The 21,604-nt window shown below is 36.8% G+C and overlaps 2 protein-coding genes across 2 annotated transcripts; one reads left to right on the forward strand and one right to left on the reverse strand.

Annotated features, from left to right (window-relative positions):
• The first annotated feature begins 250 nt into the window (after positions 1-250).
• Positions 251-4,339, forward strand: LOC121374262 (zinc finger protein 595-like). The gene has a single exon (XM_041501293.1). It carries the CDS (start codon positions 315-317, stop codon positions 2,619-2,621), a length of 2,307 nt encoding a protein of 768 aa, XP_041357227.1. The 5' UTR covers positions 251-314; the 3' UTR covers positions 2,622-4,339.
• A 564-nt stretch (positions 4,340-4,903) lies between these two features.
• Positions 4,904-18,010, reverse strand: LOC121374263 (tumor suppressor candidate 3-like). Its single transcript, XM_041501294.1, has 11 exons — positions 17,890-18,010; positions 13,402-13,571; positions 12,806-12,923; positions 12,160-12,242; positions 10,541-10,598; positions 9,517-9,657; positions 8,577-8,666; positions 8,009-8,072; positions 7,397-7,471; positions 6,530-6,620; positions 4,904-5,588 (listed from the first exon to the last, which is right to left on the reverse strand). Exons 1-11 carry the CDS (start codon positions 17,974-17,976, stop codon positions 5,573-5,575), a joined length of 993 nt encoding a protein of 330 aa, XP_041357228.1. The 5' UTR covers positions 17,977-18,010; the 3' UTR covers positions 4,904-5,572.
• Positions 18,011-21,604: the final 3,594 nt, after the last annotated feature.

Below are 21,604 nucleotides of genomic sequence, written 5' to 3' on the forward strand. Positions count from 1 at the left end.
TGTGGGGGGATCCTCTCTTCTGTAATCTGGGAAGAATTTAGTGTTGTCCTGAGTGTGCATTATATCTGGATTTCTAAACGAGGAAGGGCTTGATTATATGATGAGTATTGGTTGTGTCGTAGGAGTTCATAATAGCCTTTTAGCTAGCTGGCAATATTAATAGCGGTGTATTACCGGAAATGTTTTAGTTACGGGGAATAACCCATTTCAGTGAAACTCTTCGAAAGAAGGTACTAAAATATATTTTTGCAATGCAGTAAACTTGTGAAAATTTGATGCAAATTTCTTTTATTTTTATATAGTTCCGACCAAATATGACGCACATATTCTCGAATGTTGTAGCAGACATTTCGGATGATCTGAAGGACAGATTTCCATCTGGTTTTGACTTTCATTCGATGGTTAACAAAGTGTGTAAAGATGCGGATGTTAAAATACATTTTAACGATACGGCTGGTTATAAGCTTCAAGGATTTTGGTTGTCGATCGAGCACGCATACAGTCTGTTAGCAACGGCACTGTTGGAGTATGGCAAAAATGAAAAACACTATTTGGATCAAAATGATCGCTGTGATACAAATAAAAAACAAATTAAAAAGTTCGTTGAAGTAGTTGAAGATACCAGAGATAACAAAGGTGAAAGGTCAACCGAATTTACAAAAGTGCTTGCCTGTAATAAGTCGGATGATCTTTCCGAAACTCCACAAAATGATACTGCTGAAAATGAAGGAAAACGAAAGTTACGACCAAAACGTAAACAAACCACACAGCCAATATTCCATTCTGATTCTGATACAGAAGACGAACCAGCCTGCATTGATGCTTCTAACAGTGCATCATTTGATAACGTGGCATCTGAAAAACAAACCGATGAAAAAATAAACACGAAAAAATGTCGAGGAAGACCCCGCAAATATCCACCAGGATTTGTAAAATCTAAAATATACCACAAGTACAGAACAAAATTAATTGGTTATGTGAAGAAGAAAAATAAAGAAAACACAATTCACACGTCACAAAAGCGAAAACGAGGACGACCAAGAAAAACTGAGGATGATGTTGAAGGAGACTTTCCTTGTCAAGACTGTGATCTTGTGGCAAAAAGTCGAAATGCTTTGGGCGACCATAGACACAGGGTTCACTTGTCTTGCCCAACCAAGTGTGATATTTGTTGTAAAGTTTTCCCGAACTTTCGCTATATGAAACGTCACAGGGCATCACACGTTGAACCCCAACACTGCTGTGATATTTGTGGGAAAATGTATAAAATAAAAAAAGCTATGCTTGACCATAAGAAGACCCACGACAAAAATTATGTCCGACCTTCCTTTGATTGTCACCTGTGTTCGAAAAACTTCTGTAATAGGTACATACTAGACTGCCATATCAAAGCTGAACATCTTGGTCAAAAAAAGAGCTATCTTTGCTCAGTCTGTGGAAAGAGTTTCACTACAAGACACTCGTTGGCAGAACATTCTAATGCTCACACTGGGGCTAAACCACATGTCTGTGAGATGTGTGGAAAGGGGTTTACTTACGAATCCGCACTGCGAGATCATAAGTTTACTCATGCCAATAATAAGCAGTTCGTTTGCCATCTATGCAATAAATCATTCAATCAGCGATCGGGATTGAAAATGCATCTAAGAATTCACGCTGACGTGAAGAAATTCGTTTGTTCTGAGTGTGGGAGGTCGTTCACACAAAAACAAGCCCTCCAGCGACATTTCCGTGTACACAAAGGAGAAAAGCCATTTATTTGCAAACTGTGCAGTCGATCTTTCACAGATGCATCAATTATTCGGAGGCACTTGATTCTAGTGCACAAAATTAACAAGGATGCCAAGTCTTGGAGAGAAGATATTATATGTCAGGTTAAAGCTGCTTTAAATTACCATGTAGAGAAAATTAGCCAAAACGTGGATGAAAATGAAACACAGACTCAGGAGGCTAATTCATCAGATGATGCTAAGCAGATTGCCGAAAAACAGCCCGAGCCATCCAGTGAAAAAGCTAACGAAGCCGATCTGCACCAGCCCCCGTCTTTAGACACACAACCGAGTGTGAAATTTTACGAATATCAAACCCAAAATGAACACTTGGAAAGTTTTGATTCAGACCGTCATTCGACTGATCACCCAAGGCTAGAGAATAGTGAGAACCAGCATGTGTCGCAGGACGCACACTTCCTTGATGCACGAAAGCACTGGTTCGATAATTCGGAGAAACCGCTTGAGCACGGAAGTCAACCTAGAGTGATTTCAGACAGACAGAGTACATGCACAGTACAGTCAGATGGTAATTCTGATGGTCAAAACCATCTGTATCATGCAAGTCAAGGTCGGGGTCATACCCACGACCAGCAACCTGAAGGATTTAATTTTAAAAGTGAAAGTCCTAATCCAGATGTATATGCCCATCGTCCGTTACAAAGAGATTCGAGATATTCAGGGATTCCGCATTCCCAGAACGTCGCTGGTAACCGCACCGACCAGGCAAGCAGTGGCTCTGGGTCGCAGGCGTGGCCGATGTATGCATACTACAGTCACCTTGCCAGCCAGTTTGGGATGAACCTGAATGATTACACGTACATAAACTCACATGGAAATCCTCATCAGTAGCTTAGTAAATAATATACCGTTCCACATGTACACGTACAGAACCCATAATTAATTATCGCATAACGTATCACCTGTTTTGTATTTGTTGTAAAGCCTCCCAATTTTTTTGTTTGGCGTTTTTCTTTTGGCGGGTGTGTGTTCTTTTCTTTTCTTTTTATGGGGGGGGGGGGGGGGTTGTCCCAAAAAGATATTTAAACGAGAAAAAACCCCGAATTTCGATGACGTCTATTCACATTTCAATTACTACCAGTTACGTAGGGTTTAAATAAACGAATAACGACGCATTTTTACGGCGCAGGAATTTTGACAGAGGTAGTCTTAGACTGGCGAACGAAGTTTATTGAGGGGGTCGAGTTATGATCCCCCAAAATATATATTGAATGTTTGTTGGGGGTTTTTTTCAACTTGAGCAGAAGAACGTTTTGACCGAAGAAACCCACCCCTGAAAACGTGCGTGGGGTTGCACTGCAAGAAAAATAACTCTTCTCTACGCTTGCTATATGATATATTACATGCATACGTTGTTGTTTTTTGTCTTGGTAGTTTTATTTTTAAAAAGATATTCGGGGGGTTGGGGTGGGGGGTAGTTATGAACAAAATGGAGTAATAATGTGGGCCGGATTCCACAAGCATGTATTGGTCCTCTACCTAGTATAGGTTTCATTTCCGTCCTGTCTGTCCCACAAATAGTTTTACGTTCTTTCTTTTTTTTCCCAAAATGCCGTGAGATATTAGGTGAAATTTGTGTATAGCTTCATTATGTACCGTTACAGATCGAGTTTGACTTTTATGGCGATTTACACATTTTACACATTTTCCACTTGAACTTATGATACTTTTCGCAGTGTCTCAAGATATTGAGTTGAAAATTTAGTGTATATCTTTATCATGTACTGTTACAGATTAGCTTCGACTTTCATGGTAATTTACTTATTTGAAGTCAAAAAATGCTAGTTAAACTGGCACATATATTATTTCTTTTACATTTATGACAATGTTTCTTCCAAGATCAGCAACAGGAAAATAAATATTATGAAGATATATATTTTATAGATGTGTGCAAATAATTTTACTTATTTTTTTTTTATCTCCACGTTTCATTTGCCCTTCAAAATATACTCTCCCCAGAAAATTAAATTACACAATATATTTTTAAAATACAATTACACTGGCGTAGGAAGTGTGTGTGTGATGGGGGGTGGGGGGGTGGTGGCATGTGCACCCCCCCCCCCCCCTCAGATATTTTGCTTTATAACAGTGTAAGTGTGTAAATATAAGTGTGCCCCCCACGTTTTGGCACCTTCCTACGCCGCTGAGCGAATTGCAGTTTGATACTAGCTTTTGTTCAATTTATGGAACCGACATTTTGGGTGGTTTTGGCAGGCATTTGCATATTTTATTAATACTGTTCAAACAACTCCACATTACAGTTGGAAAAACTATTTATGAATTTTGGTGGGGGTACAACTTGCTGAAAAATGTTACATCATGGTCATTTATTGTTTGAAAGGCAGATTGCACTTTTCAACACCCATAATATAATTTAAAACCGTATTTTTGTGTGCTGTAAACTGTTTGTAATCACTAAAATATATTGTTTTGAAAGTTTAAAAAAAAAAAATTGTATCCTATATTACTTGCTATAATTTATATCAGAATTTTATTTTTTAAAACTAATTTGTAAATATTTTGTAATAAAACATTGAGAATAAAGCTGATTTGCATACTCTACATTTTGTGTTATTTCATAAAGTATCTTGTTATTACCCATACAGGTAAAACTATCTTGGTTCATATCCAAGTGATTTGTTCCTCCAAGAAGTGATAACCTCTCACTGTAGTTGTTCGTGACATTGCTACCATGTTAATTTCTATGTGAAATATTTATTTGTCATTGGCTAAAGTTCATGACAAATGAAAATCATTACCAAGTTGTGGCTATAAATATTTACTGGTAACTAAAATGAACAATATTCAATCTGAAAGAACTTTGATACAATGAACAGTTACAGCAATTCGTGACATGATAATTATTTTGTGTTTATACATATGTAACAGGAATAATATACATGTAAGGGTTAGTACAAACATGTTCCGACTTCCAAATAAAATGAGACTGCAAAATGGGTTTTTAAATGTTTTGTCCACTAAAATTCAAACTGCACTGAAAAGAAAACATTTGATATATAACAGGTTTAGGTACTCGGAAGCTCTTAAAGTATCACCATGTTATATATTTTTTTAAATTACAATGACTCATAATGTCAAACAAAAGACATGTAATAATTACATAACAGAAATTTATTACACCAAATTGTTCACCATATGAAACAACAATTTTGTTTTTACAAAATCCAAAATACAGAATCGCTACTCACAAATGTCTCATGAAAAATGCCAACTTTGAAGCAGAACACATAATTTGTACATCATAACACAATTTTAAAGCAAACATTTATAAAATAATGTACTAGTTCAACCAATAAAAACTCCTGCATACAATATTATAAGTCATGATTGATGAATGGAATAATATGTGCAACTTCAAGGCACTATTAAATGTTACAAACATTATAATATACTTTGATGCAAATGTACAACATGAAAATTTATTCCCAGTTCATGTTTGACTTTTGTTTCTATAGGACAACATATATACTCCATCAGTCGTCACAATGTTTTTCATGCAAAAATAATTCTTAACTTGTATTAACATAAAATAGATGTTTAAAAATTAAGAAACTGAATCACAGTTCAAACATGAGTGACATTTACACATGCACAACATGAAACCAGAATGCATTTTTGTTTTAAACTCTTAGAAATAATAACAGAACTATGTTGAAAGAGAACACTAAAGGAGTAATAGAAAGCAGTTTCGACTTGTAGCATAGCACAGATGGATGATGGACCAAAAGTGTCGACATGACCCATAAACCTGACTAGGAGATTCACTTGAACAGGAAACTGCAAGAGAGCAAACGTAAGCTTGGTACAATGAAGTTAGTATTACCATATAGGAAATATGTCTTTGACAATATTGTATCATACTTGAAGAAGCTTAGTAGTGTCTAATTAACAAATGAGTTGTCTTCAAGCTTTAACATTAGTAAGATAAGAACATGTAGTCATCTACAGTGATAATAAATTTATTAGACTATGACCTTAGTATTTTTAAAAATATAAATCATCAACTTTGATAAAATACAATGTTTCGGGTCATATTGGTTATTTGTAGGCTGTAGCAGCTCCAAATGTATTTCACATTAAACAAAAGACACATACCACCGAATAATAGTCCTTTTGTCTTGACACAAGTCTCATAAAAATAAATCCTTGTAATGTGCTTTAGCAAAACTTTGTTTTGTTTAATGATACCACTAGAGCACATTGATTAATTAATAATCGGCTGTTGGATGTCAAACATTTAGTAATTCTTTTTACATGTAGACTAGGTGGTTTAAAACATGGTGCTACATAGTTAAGCAATGAGAGTGTGTCACCTGAATTATTATCAAATTGTATAAACTATGTGCATTTCGATGGACACAGAATTCTCAATGTTAATAATTACCAGTAAAGTAAGTTTGTTTTGTTTAAAGACACCACATGATTAATTTATTAATCATTAGCTCTTGGATGTCAAACATTTGGTAATTCTAGTATAGCCTTAAAGAGGAAACCTACTATATTTTTGCATTAGTAGCAAGGGATCATTTATATGCACTTTCCAACACAGGACAGCACATATCACAGCCTTTGATATACCATCCGTGGAGTACTGGATGGGATGAGGAAAAAACCAACCGGAGAATGGGCCCACCTAGGTGATTAGATTCCAGTGTTTATTAAAGTCAATAGTACAGTAAGCTATGACATTGTGAAAAACATCTATTGTATTTAATTACCTGTATGGATAACCTTGATATTTTGATCTGAATACCGATAACAGAAAGCTGAAGAATATTGCAACACATCCCAAGCCAACAAGAGCTAGAACTAAAAAAAAGAAAAGAAAAATTAAATATGCTCAAACAAATACCTGGCTTAATAGGCAACATTATAATCATCTTAAGTGGCCGCTTAACAGTTTAACAATTTCAAACCTCTCATATTTTGTTAGTTATTGATATGTCTAATTATGTGAGCTCCTACAGACAAATTTAAATCTTATGAATTAAGAAAATCTAGATTAAATTAATAAATTCTTACATGAATATTGTTTTTAATTTATATACTGACTTCATTTAATATTACGTCACTTTTAGATTTGAACATAAAAATACAAAAACCCACAACATGTAATATTTAACTTTAGGTAAAAACAAAGTTTACAACTTGGTTGTGAAATGGCCATTGTTTTCACATATTTATGGACTGTCTGGTTACCAGTAATTCTTTTACGTTCATCAGGGTATTAACAAAAAACATCATCCGCAAATTGTGTGAATCAGTAAAGTGGGTCAAACATAAGTTTGCAAATGATTTTTTTTTTCATACTCGGATGAACGTAAAAGAAATAACAGATAATCCTTCTAATTAAATTTAAAACATGCTTACTAATAATAACACTAAAAATTCATATTTTATTTTATTTTTTTGTTCATAAACAATAACACTCAATAAGGCAAAATACCTATATAAAATGACATCATCCGATCCCAGACCTTCATCAAGAAATTAATAAACTCCTGTTGCTACAACTGGATAAATGGGACGACGTTATATCGTAATGAATGTAAGGGAAATGTTTATTATTTTAAAATAAAACTTACTTCTTCTTTTGCCAGGATCACCCTTCATTGTCTGTGCTTCGTTCAGCATAATAAAACCTATAACAACGGCAGCATCTTTGTGCTAAGGAACTATTATCACAGAGACGGACATGGATATTCATTTACAATATTTTAGACTCTTTATCTTTCATCTTCACATTAAATAATTATGTCCCACAATCACTGGGCACTATCTGGATTGGAAAAGGGAATTCTTACCTAAGTAATAGCACCCTTTTGAAAAGCTCTATGCAAGTTTGAATAAATGTTACTTGTGCCCCCGACTTTGGCATCCATCTAGGTAGAATAAATTAAAATAATATATTAAAGAGTTCTTTGTGCAGGACTCGCCATTCCAATATGAAATATTTTATTAATAATGGTTTAATGACATTCACATTTGTAACTTTTTAACAATCTGTGAAAAAAAATACTGGCAAAAACAAACTCCATTCTTGTATTTGAGGAAATGAGACATAGGAGGATCCCAGGTGAGACTTCTGCTACAAACTGTATTGTTATGAAATGAAAATGAAAATCCCCCCAAACAATGATGTTGTAGTGTGCCCACGTTTGAGACAGAACAAAGTGATAACCAGTATAAAAGGATACTGAGCAACATGATGATGTAAGTCTCCATTATAAACTGTCCCTGACTGCTACCATGGATATATTGCTGAAAAATAAAACATATTGTAGTCAATGATTTTTTTTTTTTTTAATCCCACCAGAATTTAAATCAAAATCTGGAATTTTCAGAAGCACATAATTCTGCTAAATTTGCAGCGAAAAATTTGAGCACCAGACAAAAGAAAGTTCACACACTTAATAAACCAAATTCATGACTGTATTGTTTGTTACAAGGATTGCAATATGCTTTTTTGCACCTTAACACATGTGAACAACTGCTGGTATCTGCAATATGCATTTGCAATTAAAATAATGCATGTGTATTACTTTTGCAACTTAAAAGTTAGGCATGAACACTGTAAAAAATTGATATACTTGCATTGTTTTCTCAGTTTATAGTAGAAAAATGTTGACCACATCTCAACAATCAAACATACAAGTTGTAACTTATGTTATCTTCCTAAAAGAAACATCCTTTACAACGGTTAGGTATTTATTTTTTTAATGTAGAATGTGTGGGTACGTTAGGCATTTTGTTCTCACTACATACCATTTCTCCATTCTGAGGATTGCGATGCATCAGAGGTGGACCTCGGATATGGTTCCACATCTGTCCAGACGTCATTGCAAATATCACTGTCTGGAAGAAAAAAATGTGTGTCATCAAGCTGTGTTTATTTAAATGTGTAAATGTGCCTCACACTGAAATTGTAGCATGTTTAAATATCTCCTGTTATTCTAGTTACACTAGTGTTCGTGACAGGTTTCTACAGGTGTGTATACTGGTGTATTTTACTTTACTTGGTAAAGCAAGCTTGCAAACTAACACTACATTTTACACCTTTTATGCCATCCCAAACTCTCTCCAACTAGTTTGTTAACTTACCTAGTAAGTAATTTCACTGATAAGATATCACTTTTATAATCAACACTCTCACACAAAAGAGTCTACTATGTAAAATTATAAATTTACCAATACGGAGAGTTGGATAGTGGGCGAGATTATCTCCCCTGAAATACTAGAAATACAAGTTTTTATAATGAGAGATCAGATAATGCAGGGCTTCTACATTATGGTGGCCCCACTCCCATGGCTAATGATATTCAATGCTGGGCTAGTAAATAATTACTATTGCCATGCCCGACGGCTAGTGAAAAAAAAGAGATCAAATGTTGCAGTTAAGTCTATTCTGTAAATATGAATATCCTGACCCCACCTCAACCCCCAATGTTAGTGTTTTTAGGTGACCTATCTGATTATTATTATTATTATTTAGTAAAATTGTATTAACTTAAAGTAAAGTAGGGCTACTGAATACTTCTTAAGCCATCATAAGGATTATTTTTAATAATATAGCGATCTGTGCTCCAACATATGTCACAATGTGACAGCAACTTGGCGAGGTGGGTGGGAACATGCATTATTTTTAGAGGGCCACTTCACCTCCCTAACCTTACTGCTGACAATATGCAATATCCTCAAAACTTACCAGAGCTCCAATGCCCCAAGATGTCTTGTTATACAGAAACTCTAGGTTGTTCCTCTTTAGGTAGAGCAATCCCCCTATGAGGGAAAACAGAAGAGCTAATGCCAAGGTCCCGGAGTAGTTTGGTGGACGAAAGATCCGAATCTGAAAAAGAAAAATATATAAAGGGCTGTTCAAACTTATCAAGCTTAATGAGCATACAAAACATATCTTTTTTGCTACTTGCCTCCACTCTCTAAATTTATATATCAAAACAGTTATTCTGCAAGGTTAGTTTTAGTAAAAAAAAAATTCTAAAAGTATAGTGTATTGTTTGTACACTTGTGAAAATGTTAATAATTGTGAACACCAGGGAACATTTTGTTCAGTATCATATTGCGATTCACTATAGTAGTTGCTAATCAATTTTCAGTTGACTACAAATATTGCAAACAAAATGTTCCCTGAACACTCACTAAATGTATGACAGAAACTAGAATGAACGGACTAAAACTAATAATCAATCTGTATACCCACTGAAAATTAAAAATGATCTGAACACAAAGGTTGATCTGTTACATACAGCTTTTAAAGTAGTATAATTATACGCAGTAATAGGTCACATTGTTCTCTCAGTGTTAATACACCTTACGATTTGACTTATTAAATCCTTATTAGGCTGCAATTTTACTACAACCACAGACATGTACAATTTTACAAATGTAAAGGTGACCCCACATGATACAAGTGCCTCGAATAGCCGATTGTGACAAGACGACATTACACTTTCTTCAGTTATTATGCAAACAGCTATTCTCGTATAAGACAGTCATATTGTGTGGTGTCGCCATACGAAATTACAACAGGTTTAAAACAGTGATGAACTTGAAACTGTGTTAACTAATGTGAACCGTGATTTGCATGCTCAGTGGAAACATGCATACTAGACACATTTATCTACTTCACTTCTGTAAAATGTGTGTGGATGTAGTCAAACTGCTGCCCAACTCAACAAATGGTCAATTTCCCCTTGAAATCTAAATGCTACCTGTATATCAGTTCTTTCACCAACCCATCGAGCTAGCTGTTCTGCTGCAAAACCAACCCTAATAAAAGGAAAACGTTCAATTAATTCTTAACCCTGTCAGTCGGGGAAAATATTAACATGTAGGGGAAAAGGGAAAAGTAGAAGAGTTGAAAGTAATAAAAAAAAAATTGCAGGACAGATGTCTATTAAGATGGGCATATTCAGGAAATATTTAAAAGAGGGGACAAAGGACACATCAACCAACTCCTGAAAAGGGTACTTCAATAAAGGTTTGGCATTCGCAATATGAAAATTGTAAACAAATTGTTCCAGAAAAGGAACATTTGAATTTTTAGGGGGAGGGGGTGGTGGGCAGGTCCCATAGTTCTGATCTGTAGTACTTGAAAAAGCTTGTAACTTCATTTTTGTAAAATGAGTCTAGCATGTGTTTTAAAGCCCAGACGAGACAATTTTTGTGTTATAATTTTTGCTTCATGCACAATAAACATAACATATGAAACAGTACCTTTTTGTTATGTTATATTTGACAAATGGTATAAAAAAATTCTTTATCGTTTATAAACTTAAGTTAGTTTGTTTTTTACATTTATGAAACATAAAAACATGAGGGGGGGTATTCCACTGCCTCCTTTCGTTTTACTCCTTTGAATTCCATCTCATTTCGTCCCGATCTGGCAACTCCTATCTTTCAACTTCTTTCGCTGTCCACCTTCACATCCCAATCCTTGTTTCTCCAACTGTGACAGGTGCTCGTCTCTCGTGGCTATCCATGTCACACACCCGTCATTTCCCATCAGCTTTTGGCTGTGGGCTTAGTTTGATCGCTTCGGAAAGTGTTCAGTAGTTACTTCTGGCACTGCTAAGAGGCACTTGTAACCACCTACTATGCTCCCCTACTACCGGCGGTTGTTAGTTAGTGCCATGGGTCAGACCAGCTTTATTAGCGGCAGTGAACGAGGATGCCAAGTGGGTGCAGGGAAGTACAGAGACTGCACCCATGGAGGAAGTTGAGACAGGTAAGGGATGGTGAAGACAACTCAGAACACAGAGATGGAGGAAACTGACAGAAAGAGTCAAAACAGATTGAAATCATGGGAGAAATTGGAATTTTTTATATTAAGATAATGAGAATGGGTAGATGAGAAAATAGTGTGTTTATTTTTTTTTACCTTAATAACATTACAAAATACCTATTCTAGTCACTATTCACATGCCACGAAAGCTAAAGTGGTTTGTACCAGTGCTCGTAAAAATACAAAAGACTATATCGCCATGTATTAGCATGACCAATTAAATTTGCAATTGAGGACAAATTATCAGCAGTCATAAAAAGAATAAAATTCATTTCATTTCTCGTATAAAATATAACTTTTATTGTGTGTATCTAAGAAACAAATGAACACTGGTATGAGACTTAATAGACCTTGTTTAAAATACTGGTTAAATAAAGGAACGGTAAGGTTTTGAAGTCTAGAATGATCAAGGAGTATTGTATTTCCATACACGCCAATATTTTTTTCAATTTTCTTAGATATTTCTTGTTGACTCTGTGTATTTAGAGGCTTGAAAAGTTGGCTAATACACAGTGCACACAGCGATATACGGTAGGTAATACAAACCGCTGGATGTTAGCAGTGTCTGCCTTCTTTGGTTTGCCTTTTGCTGGGAAATGCATGAACACTGGTGCAGTGTTCAACTTCAGCTAGAACAAATACATAAGGTCATAGCTAAAACACTTGATAGAAAAACAAAACACAAAACAAATCCTAGATAAATAACATTCATTGAAGAAATGAAAATATATCAGTGGCCCTTTTCACACGGTAATCTTAGCAGTGTAATGATTCTTTTATATTTAAGAGTGTTAACTTACACCAAAATACAATCAGTTAATGTTTGTTTCAGGGAAAATATGTAACACAAAGCAGGTTATATTTCACCAGGACAAAGATACAGGCCATAAGATTTGAAATATCATGGGAAACACTTTTTCGGTTCCGTGTCTTTTGATCATGGGAACTCACTGGAAACAGTTTTTAAAACAAAAAATATATATATAGTATTTTCGTTGCATAGTTGTACTTGATAATATAATCATGGGACAAGAAAGTTCGGTTCCTTGATTTTACCGACATGCTACCGGAAACGATTGTTTTTGTAAAATCTGAGGGCCTGATACTTTTTTGTTTGACAAGTTGCACATTACGCAAGCATCAAAAAGATTATAATAGAAAAATGAATCCTTTACAGACAAAATCAACCTACAGACTGAAAGACATCAGGGCCTTCATCATAATCAACCATGATGAAGAAGAGTCTGTTTGAATACTGCTGGGAATACCGCCACGAGTGGGCCAAAATGTTGAACTCTTCATTTGCTTGTCTGAAATAAACAATTAAAGTTTGTTTTGTTTAACGACACCACTAGAGCACATTGATTTATTAATCATCTATTATTGGATGTCAAACATTTGTAATTCTGACATATTGTCTTAGAGAGGAAACCCACTACATTTTTCCATTAACAGCAAGGGATCTTTTATATGCACCATCCCAGAGACAGGATAGCACATACACCGGCCTTTGATATACCAGTCATGGTGCACTGGCTGGAACAAGAAATAGCCCAATGGGTCCACCGACTTGCATCGATCCCAAATCGACCGTGTATCAAGCAAGCGCTATACCACTGGGCTATGTCCCACCCCCAAAACAGGAATGTCAAAGAAAGCAATGAAAACAATTTAGATGGGGTATCAAATTAAACTGAAAGAAATGCGTGAGAAAGTTTTACCACGACACATAATCAACTCTTTATTTCACACACTTATTACTCCAGACTTGAGCAAACCTGTACATACTTGCAGACACTGCACTGTCTTGAAGGTTGAAGAGCAGTCAACATCACAATGCTAGAGTAATTTCTTGGAGCAGTTTTCACATAATGGCGAAACTTGTCCCCATTCATACGGATCACAGGTTTTTTGTTGTTCCATTCTGTTAGCTGCTGCACTTTGTCACCAATAGAATCCTACAAATATATTCAAATGCATATAGTGATATACAGTGCACTCTGTCCAAACCGGCATCTGTCTAGACTGGATTTGTGTGTGAACCGGCACGGTTTTACAGTCTCGTCCAGCTACCGTTAATTTATTAGGAGTAAAACTCTGCCTACACCGGATGCTGTCTATTCTAGACTTCAGATGCAAATTCAAGAACAAAAGAATGGTTTATGTAGTAATTAGCTCTGTTTACACCGAAACATGGTAATGGTGGAATATGTTGGATTGGTTCTGTGCTACCAAGAATTATTGTTTCCGTAAAGTCCGGAGGTTTGCAAATGTTACATTAAGTTTCTTATTGTGTTCTTTTGCCCATCACTGTTCATGTGTGAGAAAAGGGCTTCTAGAATAAATTTATTTTTTAGAATGAGTTAGTTTTGACAACCAATAACTGTTACTACAGATATTCAGTTTGATCATATTCAAGTATTTGAGTACATTCACGAGAAAGATGTAAAGTCTTATCCCATAAACACCCCCATTGGAGGACTGTGATCACTCTGTCAGTCAGAGGTTAATACATAGCGAAAACACGGAATGGCCGACTACCACATGGTAGACAAAGATTCCAAATCTAATACAACAACGATTCTAAGTTTGACGTTAAATACCTTTACATTGATAATTTTTGAGTTCACCGATCACAAATATTTTGCTTATTCACTACTAATACACACATTACAGGAAGAAACCTTTCAGGTCCTACTATTTAATTGGAACATTATTGAAAGGGGGTGCTGTCAGGTTTCTTCACCGAGTTTAAAATATGTAAAATATTTGTTCTTGGCAAACTCGAAATCTTTCCACTCGGGCTAGCCAAGAGTATAGAGTCCGAACCAAATTGTTAACAACTACAATAAATTACTCTCCTACCATTAATTACTGTTAGATTTCCCTAAAAGTTTGTCCAGACACAAATCGTGAAAAAAACATTACAGTGACACAAACTGTTTTTTGCAGTCTGCCATTTTGCTAGGTTACAGAATACTCTTCAAGAGGGGTGGATCAATATGACATAATTTAACAACATCATGACATGTGCTAAGGTTAGGAATGGGACATTAGTTTTTTTCAATTTTCGGTTTGATTTTCGGTTTTCGGTCCATAGTTCGATTTATTCACAAGTAGTACAAGTACACCAATGATCATACATAAATGTTTATAAACTATTTTATGAGCTAAAGTAAAAGTAAAATTTGTTTTATTTAACAACGCCATTAGAGCACATTGATTTTTTATTTTATCATCGGCTATTGGACGTCAAACATATGGTCATTCTGACGCTTTTTTTAGAGGATACACTCTGTCGCCTCATAGGCTACTCTTTTACGACAGGCAGCAAGGGATCTTTTATTTGCGCTTCCCACAGGCAGGATAGCACAAAACATGGCCTTTGTTGAACCAGTTATGGATCACTGGTTGAGCCTTGCAGAGCACTCACTCAGGGTTTGGAGTCGGTATCTGGATTAAAAATCCCATGCCTCGACTGGGATCCTAACCCAGTATCTACCAGCCTGTAGACCGATGGCCTAACCATGACGCCACCGAGGCCAGTTGGTCCTTTGTTGTATATAACATTAACACACTATTTGTTATTAATATTTACTGCCGAATTCATTTGCCAAAGCAAGTTTTTAAATAGAACTCACTTTTGGCATACTACGTAAAACGTAACGAATAGTTGCGCACTCCATTCTATTTACATGTTCAGCAATTTCCGTCTCTGGACCATTATATATACTCTTCAAAAAAAGAAACGCAAAAGGGTACAAATGGGTTATAACTCCGATTTTATGTTTCCTACCGGTTCATGCTTTGTGAATATACGGTCATTGCATGTCCCAAACACATTCCCATGGTTACATTCGATAAAACGCAGCTACTGTACAATAAAGTTCCAAAATGTGAATATTCGCAAAAACGCAGCCACGTGCAAACCATGTCACCACTGCACGTGCGTTGTCTGCACGTGCAACATGAACACCGACAGTATAAAAGTGCAGGGTGTTCGCTTGCCTGGCCCCTGTATCTGGCCGACAGTTGACAATCCAGGACATGCCACGTCTCAGTGAACCGCAGAGAAACAATGCCATCGGCCGACTAGACGCAGGCGAATCCAGAACGGCCGTTGCCAGGGCATTCCATGTGTCCCCAAGCACCATCTCCAGACTGTGGGACTGTTACCAGCAACATGGATCAACACGTGACCTCCCTAGATCCGGTCGACCACGGGTCACTACCCCCGGGCAGGACCACTACATCCAGGTATGCCACCTTCGGGAACGATTGACTACTGCCACCTCCACAGCCGCAGCAATACCAGGTTTGCGCAGGATATCCGACCAGACCGTACGGAACCGCCTACGTGAGGTAGGAATTCGTGCCAGACGTCCAGTTCGAGGTGTCATCTTAACACCACAACACCGTCGACTCCGACTGCAGTGGTGCCAGATTCATCGACAATGGCCTCAACTGCGATGGAGACAGGTGTGGTTCAGTGACGAGTCCCGATTTCTGCTCCGACGTCATGATGGAAGATGTCGCGTGTATAGGCGTCGTGGTGAACGTTATGCGGCAAACTGCGTGCAGGAAGTGGACAGATTCGGCGGGGGTAGTGTCATGGTGTGGGCAGCCATCTCACACACTGGCAGAACTGACCTGGTCCACGTGCAGGGCAACCTGAATGCACAGGGCTACATTGACCAGATCCTCCGGCCACACATCGTTCCAGTTATGGCCAACGCCAACGCAGTGTTCCAACATGACAACTCCAGGCCTCACACAGCACGTCTCACAACGGCTTTCCTACAGAACAACAACATTAATGTCCTTCCTTGGCCATCGATATCACCGGATTTGAACCCAATTGAGCATCTATGGGACGAGTTGGACCGACGCCTCCGACAGCGACAACCACAGCCGCAGCTGGCAGCAGCCTTGCAGGCCGAGTGGGCCACCATCCCCCGGGACGTCATCCGTACTCTGGTTGCTTCAATGGGCAGGCGGTGCCAGGCAGTTGTCAACACACGCAGAGGCCACACCCGGTATTGACTCCAGATGACCTTGACCTTGGTGGTGTGTCCTATCACTTACTCACAATGGACTAGAGTGAATTGTGAACAATCCTGCAACATTTGGTAATTATCAGACTCACCATTCAATAATTAAATCAATTCTCCGAATGTTACGACAATGTGGTTTTGCGTTTCTTCTTTTGAAGAGTATATTTGATATTAGAGAAAACTAACTTTTTGATGAAAAAACAAATGATGTAAATAAAGCACTTATCAAAATGGTTTTCATTTTAAACATATTCTGTTAACGGACCAAGAGGTGTTATTTTATAATATATTGACAAATGTGTTGTCACTGGTTCACTTGTGCTCGCCAGCTTTTTTTTTTTTTAAATGTGACATACGTGACTATTGATGTGTGCGAATACTGATTACTATAATATAGCTAAAGTCAAACAGATTCAGGTGGGCAATCCTTTTCTGGTGGAGAGGAGCATCCAGGCATCGAAATAAGTCGATAACGGTCGTTCAGGTTACCGGGATGTTACCACATGTAAGTAAAGTCGAGAATGGTGTTTCGTTCTCAACAAAAATTTCAACACAGTAGTTTCGTTTCTGAATGTAAACCAGGCAATGCATTCCGGGCTTCTGCGTTTCATTTTCTGGTAAGGAATTGCATTGAGTGCAATTGCAAGCAGTAATCGTCATTCCACATTTGAGCTGCGTCCACTAGATGAATTTACTTCCGCATTTCGTTTTCTCGTATGAAATTGCACCAATGTTCGTGCGCACATGTGCAATTACAAAGCAATTTCGGCAATCCGCGTTTAAGCAGCACCCACTAGATATATTTACTTCCAGATTTCGTTAGTCGTACCGATAACAGGAATTCAATTCTAACTTTCATATAGTTGTGGTAACCTATAGGTTACCAGGCTATATTTTGTGGTAACCTGTAAATGGGTTACCAGACACAATGCTTATTTCGATGCCAGAGCACCCCCCCCCCCCCCCCCCACACACACACACAAACACTACGGGCTTGAAAAGTGGGGGAATCCCAAATGCTTGAAACAAAAAGAGACTCAGACCGCAAATGAACAGGGTGCGAGTATTCGCTTCCGTACACACACCGCCAGCACCGGCAACATGATGATGATCAGATTCCATATTTGTACTAAATTCTAACTAAAAACTAAAAAAAATGGAGTTACTGCTATTGAGATAGCTGACAGTCAAAAAATCTGGAAATACATTAGCTGTTAGTTACCTCTTTCCGTTTATATACTTGACCAACAATGCCAACACAGACCAAGCATATAAGTCCAAAACGTAAAAATATTCTTGCTGCAGCCATATTGTGGTACAGTGTAGACGTGGATGAGACACGGAATTTCATTGGTTACATCGAAATTTGACCAATTGCTGCACAGGTTTTAAAACGACCGTGGTAATATTTTTAGCTCGCCTGTTTATGTTCTGGACGACAAAACCGTTATCCACAATCAAGACCGCATCTCTGCACAATGCAGAGTTAAATATGTTTTTGGCAAAACAGGGATTGATTCTAGTGCCTCTTCTATAAGAGGGCAGCCTTTACAATACATCCTTATTGCACCCCGAAAAAGAGGACTGCCACTCTCAGACTAGTTTACTAAATCAAAACTATAGCTCATTGGAATTAATATAGCTGTGATGACATGCACTCATGAACCACTGTCAAAACAGTGACGATATTAGGTGTTCGCGAAAGTTGAGCATATCCTTCCCCACCGGTGGCACCCATCACGAGTGCTGGTACCACAGCTGTCAAGTCCGTAACTTCAGAATGATATATGGCATTGTCTGAAATTTGCATACAATAAGTATGTCCAATGGAGCACAAGGTATGTTGTCTATTGGAAAGTTGAAGTCATCCCTTTTGTCATACAGCTTAGTTTGAAGGCCAGTGTTGCTTTGAAGCTTTATGCATAAATCGAGGCATAAAACTGATTTCCTACCTTCTGGTGTTTCTTTTATTTGTAACTCTTGGAAGGTAATTAATCTGTTATTCTGCAATTATTGAATGATGTAAGATCATCAATATAGCATAAAGTTAAAACTTTTAGCCAGATTATTTTGTTTTGATTTCAACAGATTAGTAATAAGAAATCCGATTCATAGGCATAGAGAAACAAATCGGTGAGTAGTGGAGCACAGTTGGTGCCCGTGAAAATTGTGGATAAATAAAAAATAAACACTTACATAATATATATATTTCTAGGTAAAATCCAGTTTGGTCTACTGCAAACAGGACAACAAACACCTTGTTTATACAGACATTGACAAAAGGCCTATTCTAAACAAGAAAGTGATAAAAAGTTTGTTTTGTTTAACGACACCACTTTATTTAAGCACATTGCTTTTATAAAGCTAATAATTTGACACGAAGTCTTGGGACATTGATTTGAATGGGGAAAAATCCTATGTGAATGTCCGTTACATTCCATTTATCTTATGAGCAAAAGCGAGCTGGATATAGAGAATACTACATGAGTGGTCGTTAGATATCATTTATCTTACAACGAGTTGTTTTAAAATGTATCCAACGAGTGAAAGCGAGTTGCATATGCTTTTAAACAACGAGTTGTAAGATAAATGGTATCTAACAGACACAAATGTGATATTCTATTGCTTACATATTCTTTAAAAAAAACCCACCTGGTTTTAAGCAAATTTATACGTCACAATGTAATCGATTTCTATCGTGCTTTTTTCATTGGACGGTATGGCACTAGCGACCTGGTCATCATTTAGGAGCAGCCAGTCGTATGTCTTGAAATTGTTATTACACGTCACGTGTATGTGTTAACAGTATGTGTTATCAAACGGGTGTATAAGAAACTTTTTAAACAACGAGTTGTATACTAAATGGTATTTAACGGACATGAATGTAGTATTCTATTTCTTATATTTATATATTAATATTAAACGTCTTTTCCAACAAAACCATATACATTTACGGTCTTTGCGCTAACTTGTGAGCCGCAGAGAAGTCAGTTTCATATATGGTTGTGTTGACTGGGTCATAAATAACGAATGGGAGTATAAGAACATCTGTGTGTACATGATACAGAATCGATGCTAATAACATTCAACGAGGTTATAGTTACAAAGACGCGAATTACAGTAAATAGTTTCCATTTACAATGTTAAAATAACATAAATTCAGCTATCATGTATTTATTTATGTGTTCTTTCAATTTAAACTTGGTATTTTCGTTACTCAATGCAAGCTACAATGTTAGATATTGATGACGTCAGTTTCACAAACACCGCTAGCTGTTTTGAAGATTAGCGGAGTCAGGAGTGTGCTATATCAAGTTTGTTATGGTTTTGTTGTTTAAATTTTTATTCTGGAATCCATAACTGTTGTTTAACCTTCAAAAGCAATAGAAAATGCACTAGGAGAGTACTATATGGGGTCAATATAAAAAAATTGTTGGGTTGGGGAAGCTGCCCCATACCCCTCTTCCACCCCTTCAAGGTCTTCGGTTATGCGCCTCATATAATATGCACACCTCCTCCCGAAAAAAACAACAACAAAAAACACGAAATCAAGAAACACCTACTGACGTATCACACCTATTTTCCCCCACCATGTTATATATGTGCAGACAATGTGCAGTCTCTCCAATATAAAATCCTGGCTTTGCCAGTGCCTTAAAATATATTTTCGAAGAACAGGTACAATTCGGTCATCTTGCCATCCATACAGAGCTCCTAGATAATGTTCGTTTTATACATTTTAAATTAAGTAATTCAGTTTGAATAGTTTCCCATACAGTAAGACACCTCTAAACCGGACCAGGGATCAAGTAAAAGGGATATCCGATGTGTGTGTGTGTGTGTGTGTGTGTGTGTGTGTGTGTGTGTGTATGTGTGCGTGTGTGTGTGCCTGCGTCCGTGCGTGCGTGTGTGTATGTCTCACTGAAAATAACAGTATTATTTTTCAAACGACAGTTCCATCATCACTTTAGGCGAAAACATAACATGTAAGTCGTCCAAATGCTGTAACATTTTTGTTTCAGTCAAACAAGTGTATGATTTTTTAAGACAATATATTAACTATAAATGCCAATATATATTTCTAATACTGCAACATTGAAATGGGCAGAGTAGACATACTTTGTTATTATCTTTTTTAACATGCAATATTAGACTACTTACTTATAAGTTTATAAATATATGACGTGCCTATATTCAATTAAGGTTTAAGCACGTTGTCCTGGGAACACAGTCCAGCAGTCTAGACTTTCTCTCCAAGGCAGAAAGGGGGCTGGATAAAAGGTGCTAGTGCTTTATTTGGCTAATTAGTGATCTATGTTCGATAAATTAATGGTGTACATTTAATGAAAATAAGTTTATAATGGTCATCGTTCTAAAGATTTAAATAATTTGGACGACGATTTTGACGGTGCCCTAAAATATAAATTGCATGACACTGAATTAAATAGTAGCCCTACACTTTGCATACAATAAAACATTCAGATATGAAGGGTAAATTAAATTTAATATTTCAATTTTGAGTGGTTTGGAATAATGAAATATGCAAATTACCTTATAAATGCAACAAAATCAACCGAAGTGTGTAAAAAAAATCGTGAAAACATGTACCAAAAACAGGAAAAAGTCCACGTCTGCAAAGTTAACAAAGTAACCCACACAAATGACACAGTGGTAGAAATCGGGAGAAACTGACACCATGGGCAAAATATTTTGATGGGATTATCTACAAAACTTAAAGTTTCCCATAATTATGGTTTTAACACATCCACAAATTACTTGAGCTCAAACCTGTACCGTTGTTTCAACATGGTATAGTCAAGTTATATAGCTCTAATTATTGAACGTCTTCATATACCTGCTACCCCCGTCTTTGGTCAGAAACACGGTGTAATTTGTAGCCAATAAATGAATGAACGTAGTTCTTTCCTGTTGCTCAT

The sequence above is a fragment of the Gigantopelta aegis genome, chromosome 6 (genome assembly GCF_016097555.1).
Source record: "Gigantopelta aegis isolate Gae_Host chromosome 6, Gae_host_genome, whole genome shotgun sequence".
Classification (NCBI taxonomy): Eukaryota; Metazoa; Mollusca; class Gastropoda; order Neomphalida; family Peltospiridae; genus Gigantopelta; species Gigantopelta aegis.

Coding starts and splice junctions, on each gene's coding strand:
- LOC121374262 (XM_041501293.1), top strand. CDS start 315: ATGACGCACATATTCTCGAATGTTGTAGCAGACATTTCGGATGATCTG.
- LOC121374263 (XM_041501294.1), bottom strand. CDS start 17,976: ATGGCTGCAGCAAGAATATTTTTACGTTTTGGACTTATATGCTTGGTC. Junction 12,243..12,805: donor GCCCTGATGTCTTTCAGTCT/GTAGGTTGATTT, acceptor TATTTGTTCTAG/CTGAAGTTGAACACTGCACC. Junction 7,472..8,008: donor TTACATCATCATGTTGCTCA/GTATCCTTTTAT, acceptor CTTAGCACAAAG/ATGCTGCCGTTGTTATAGGT.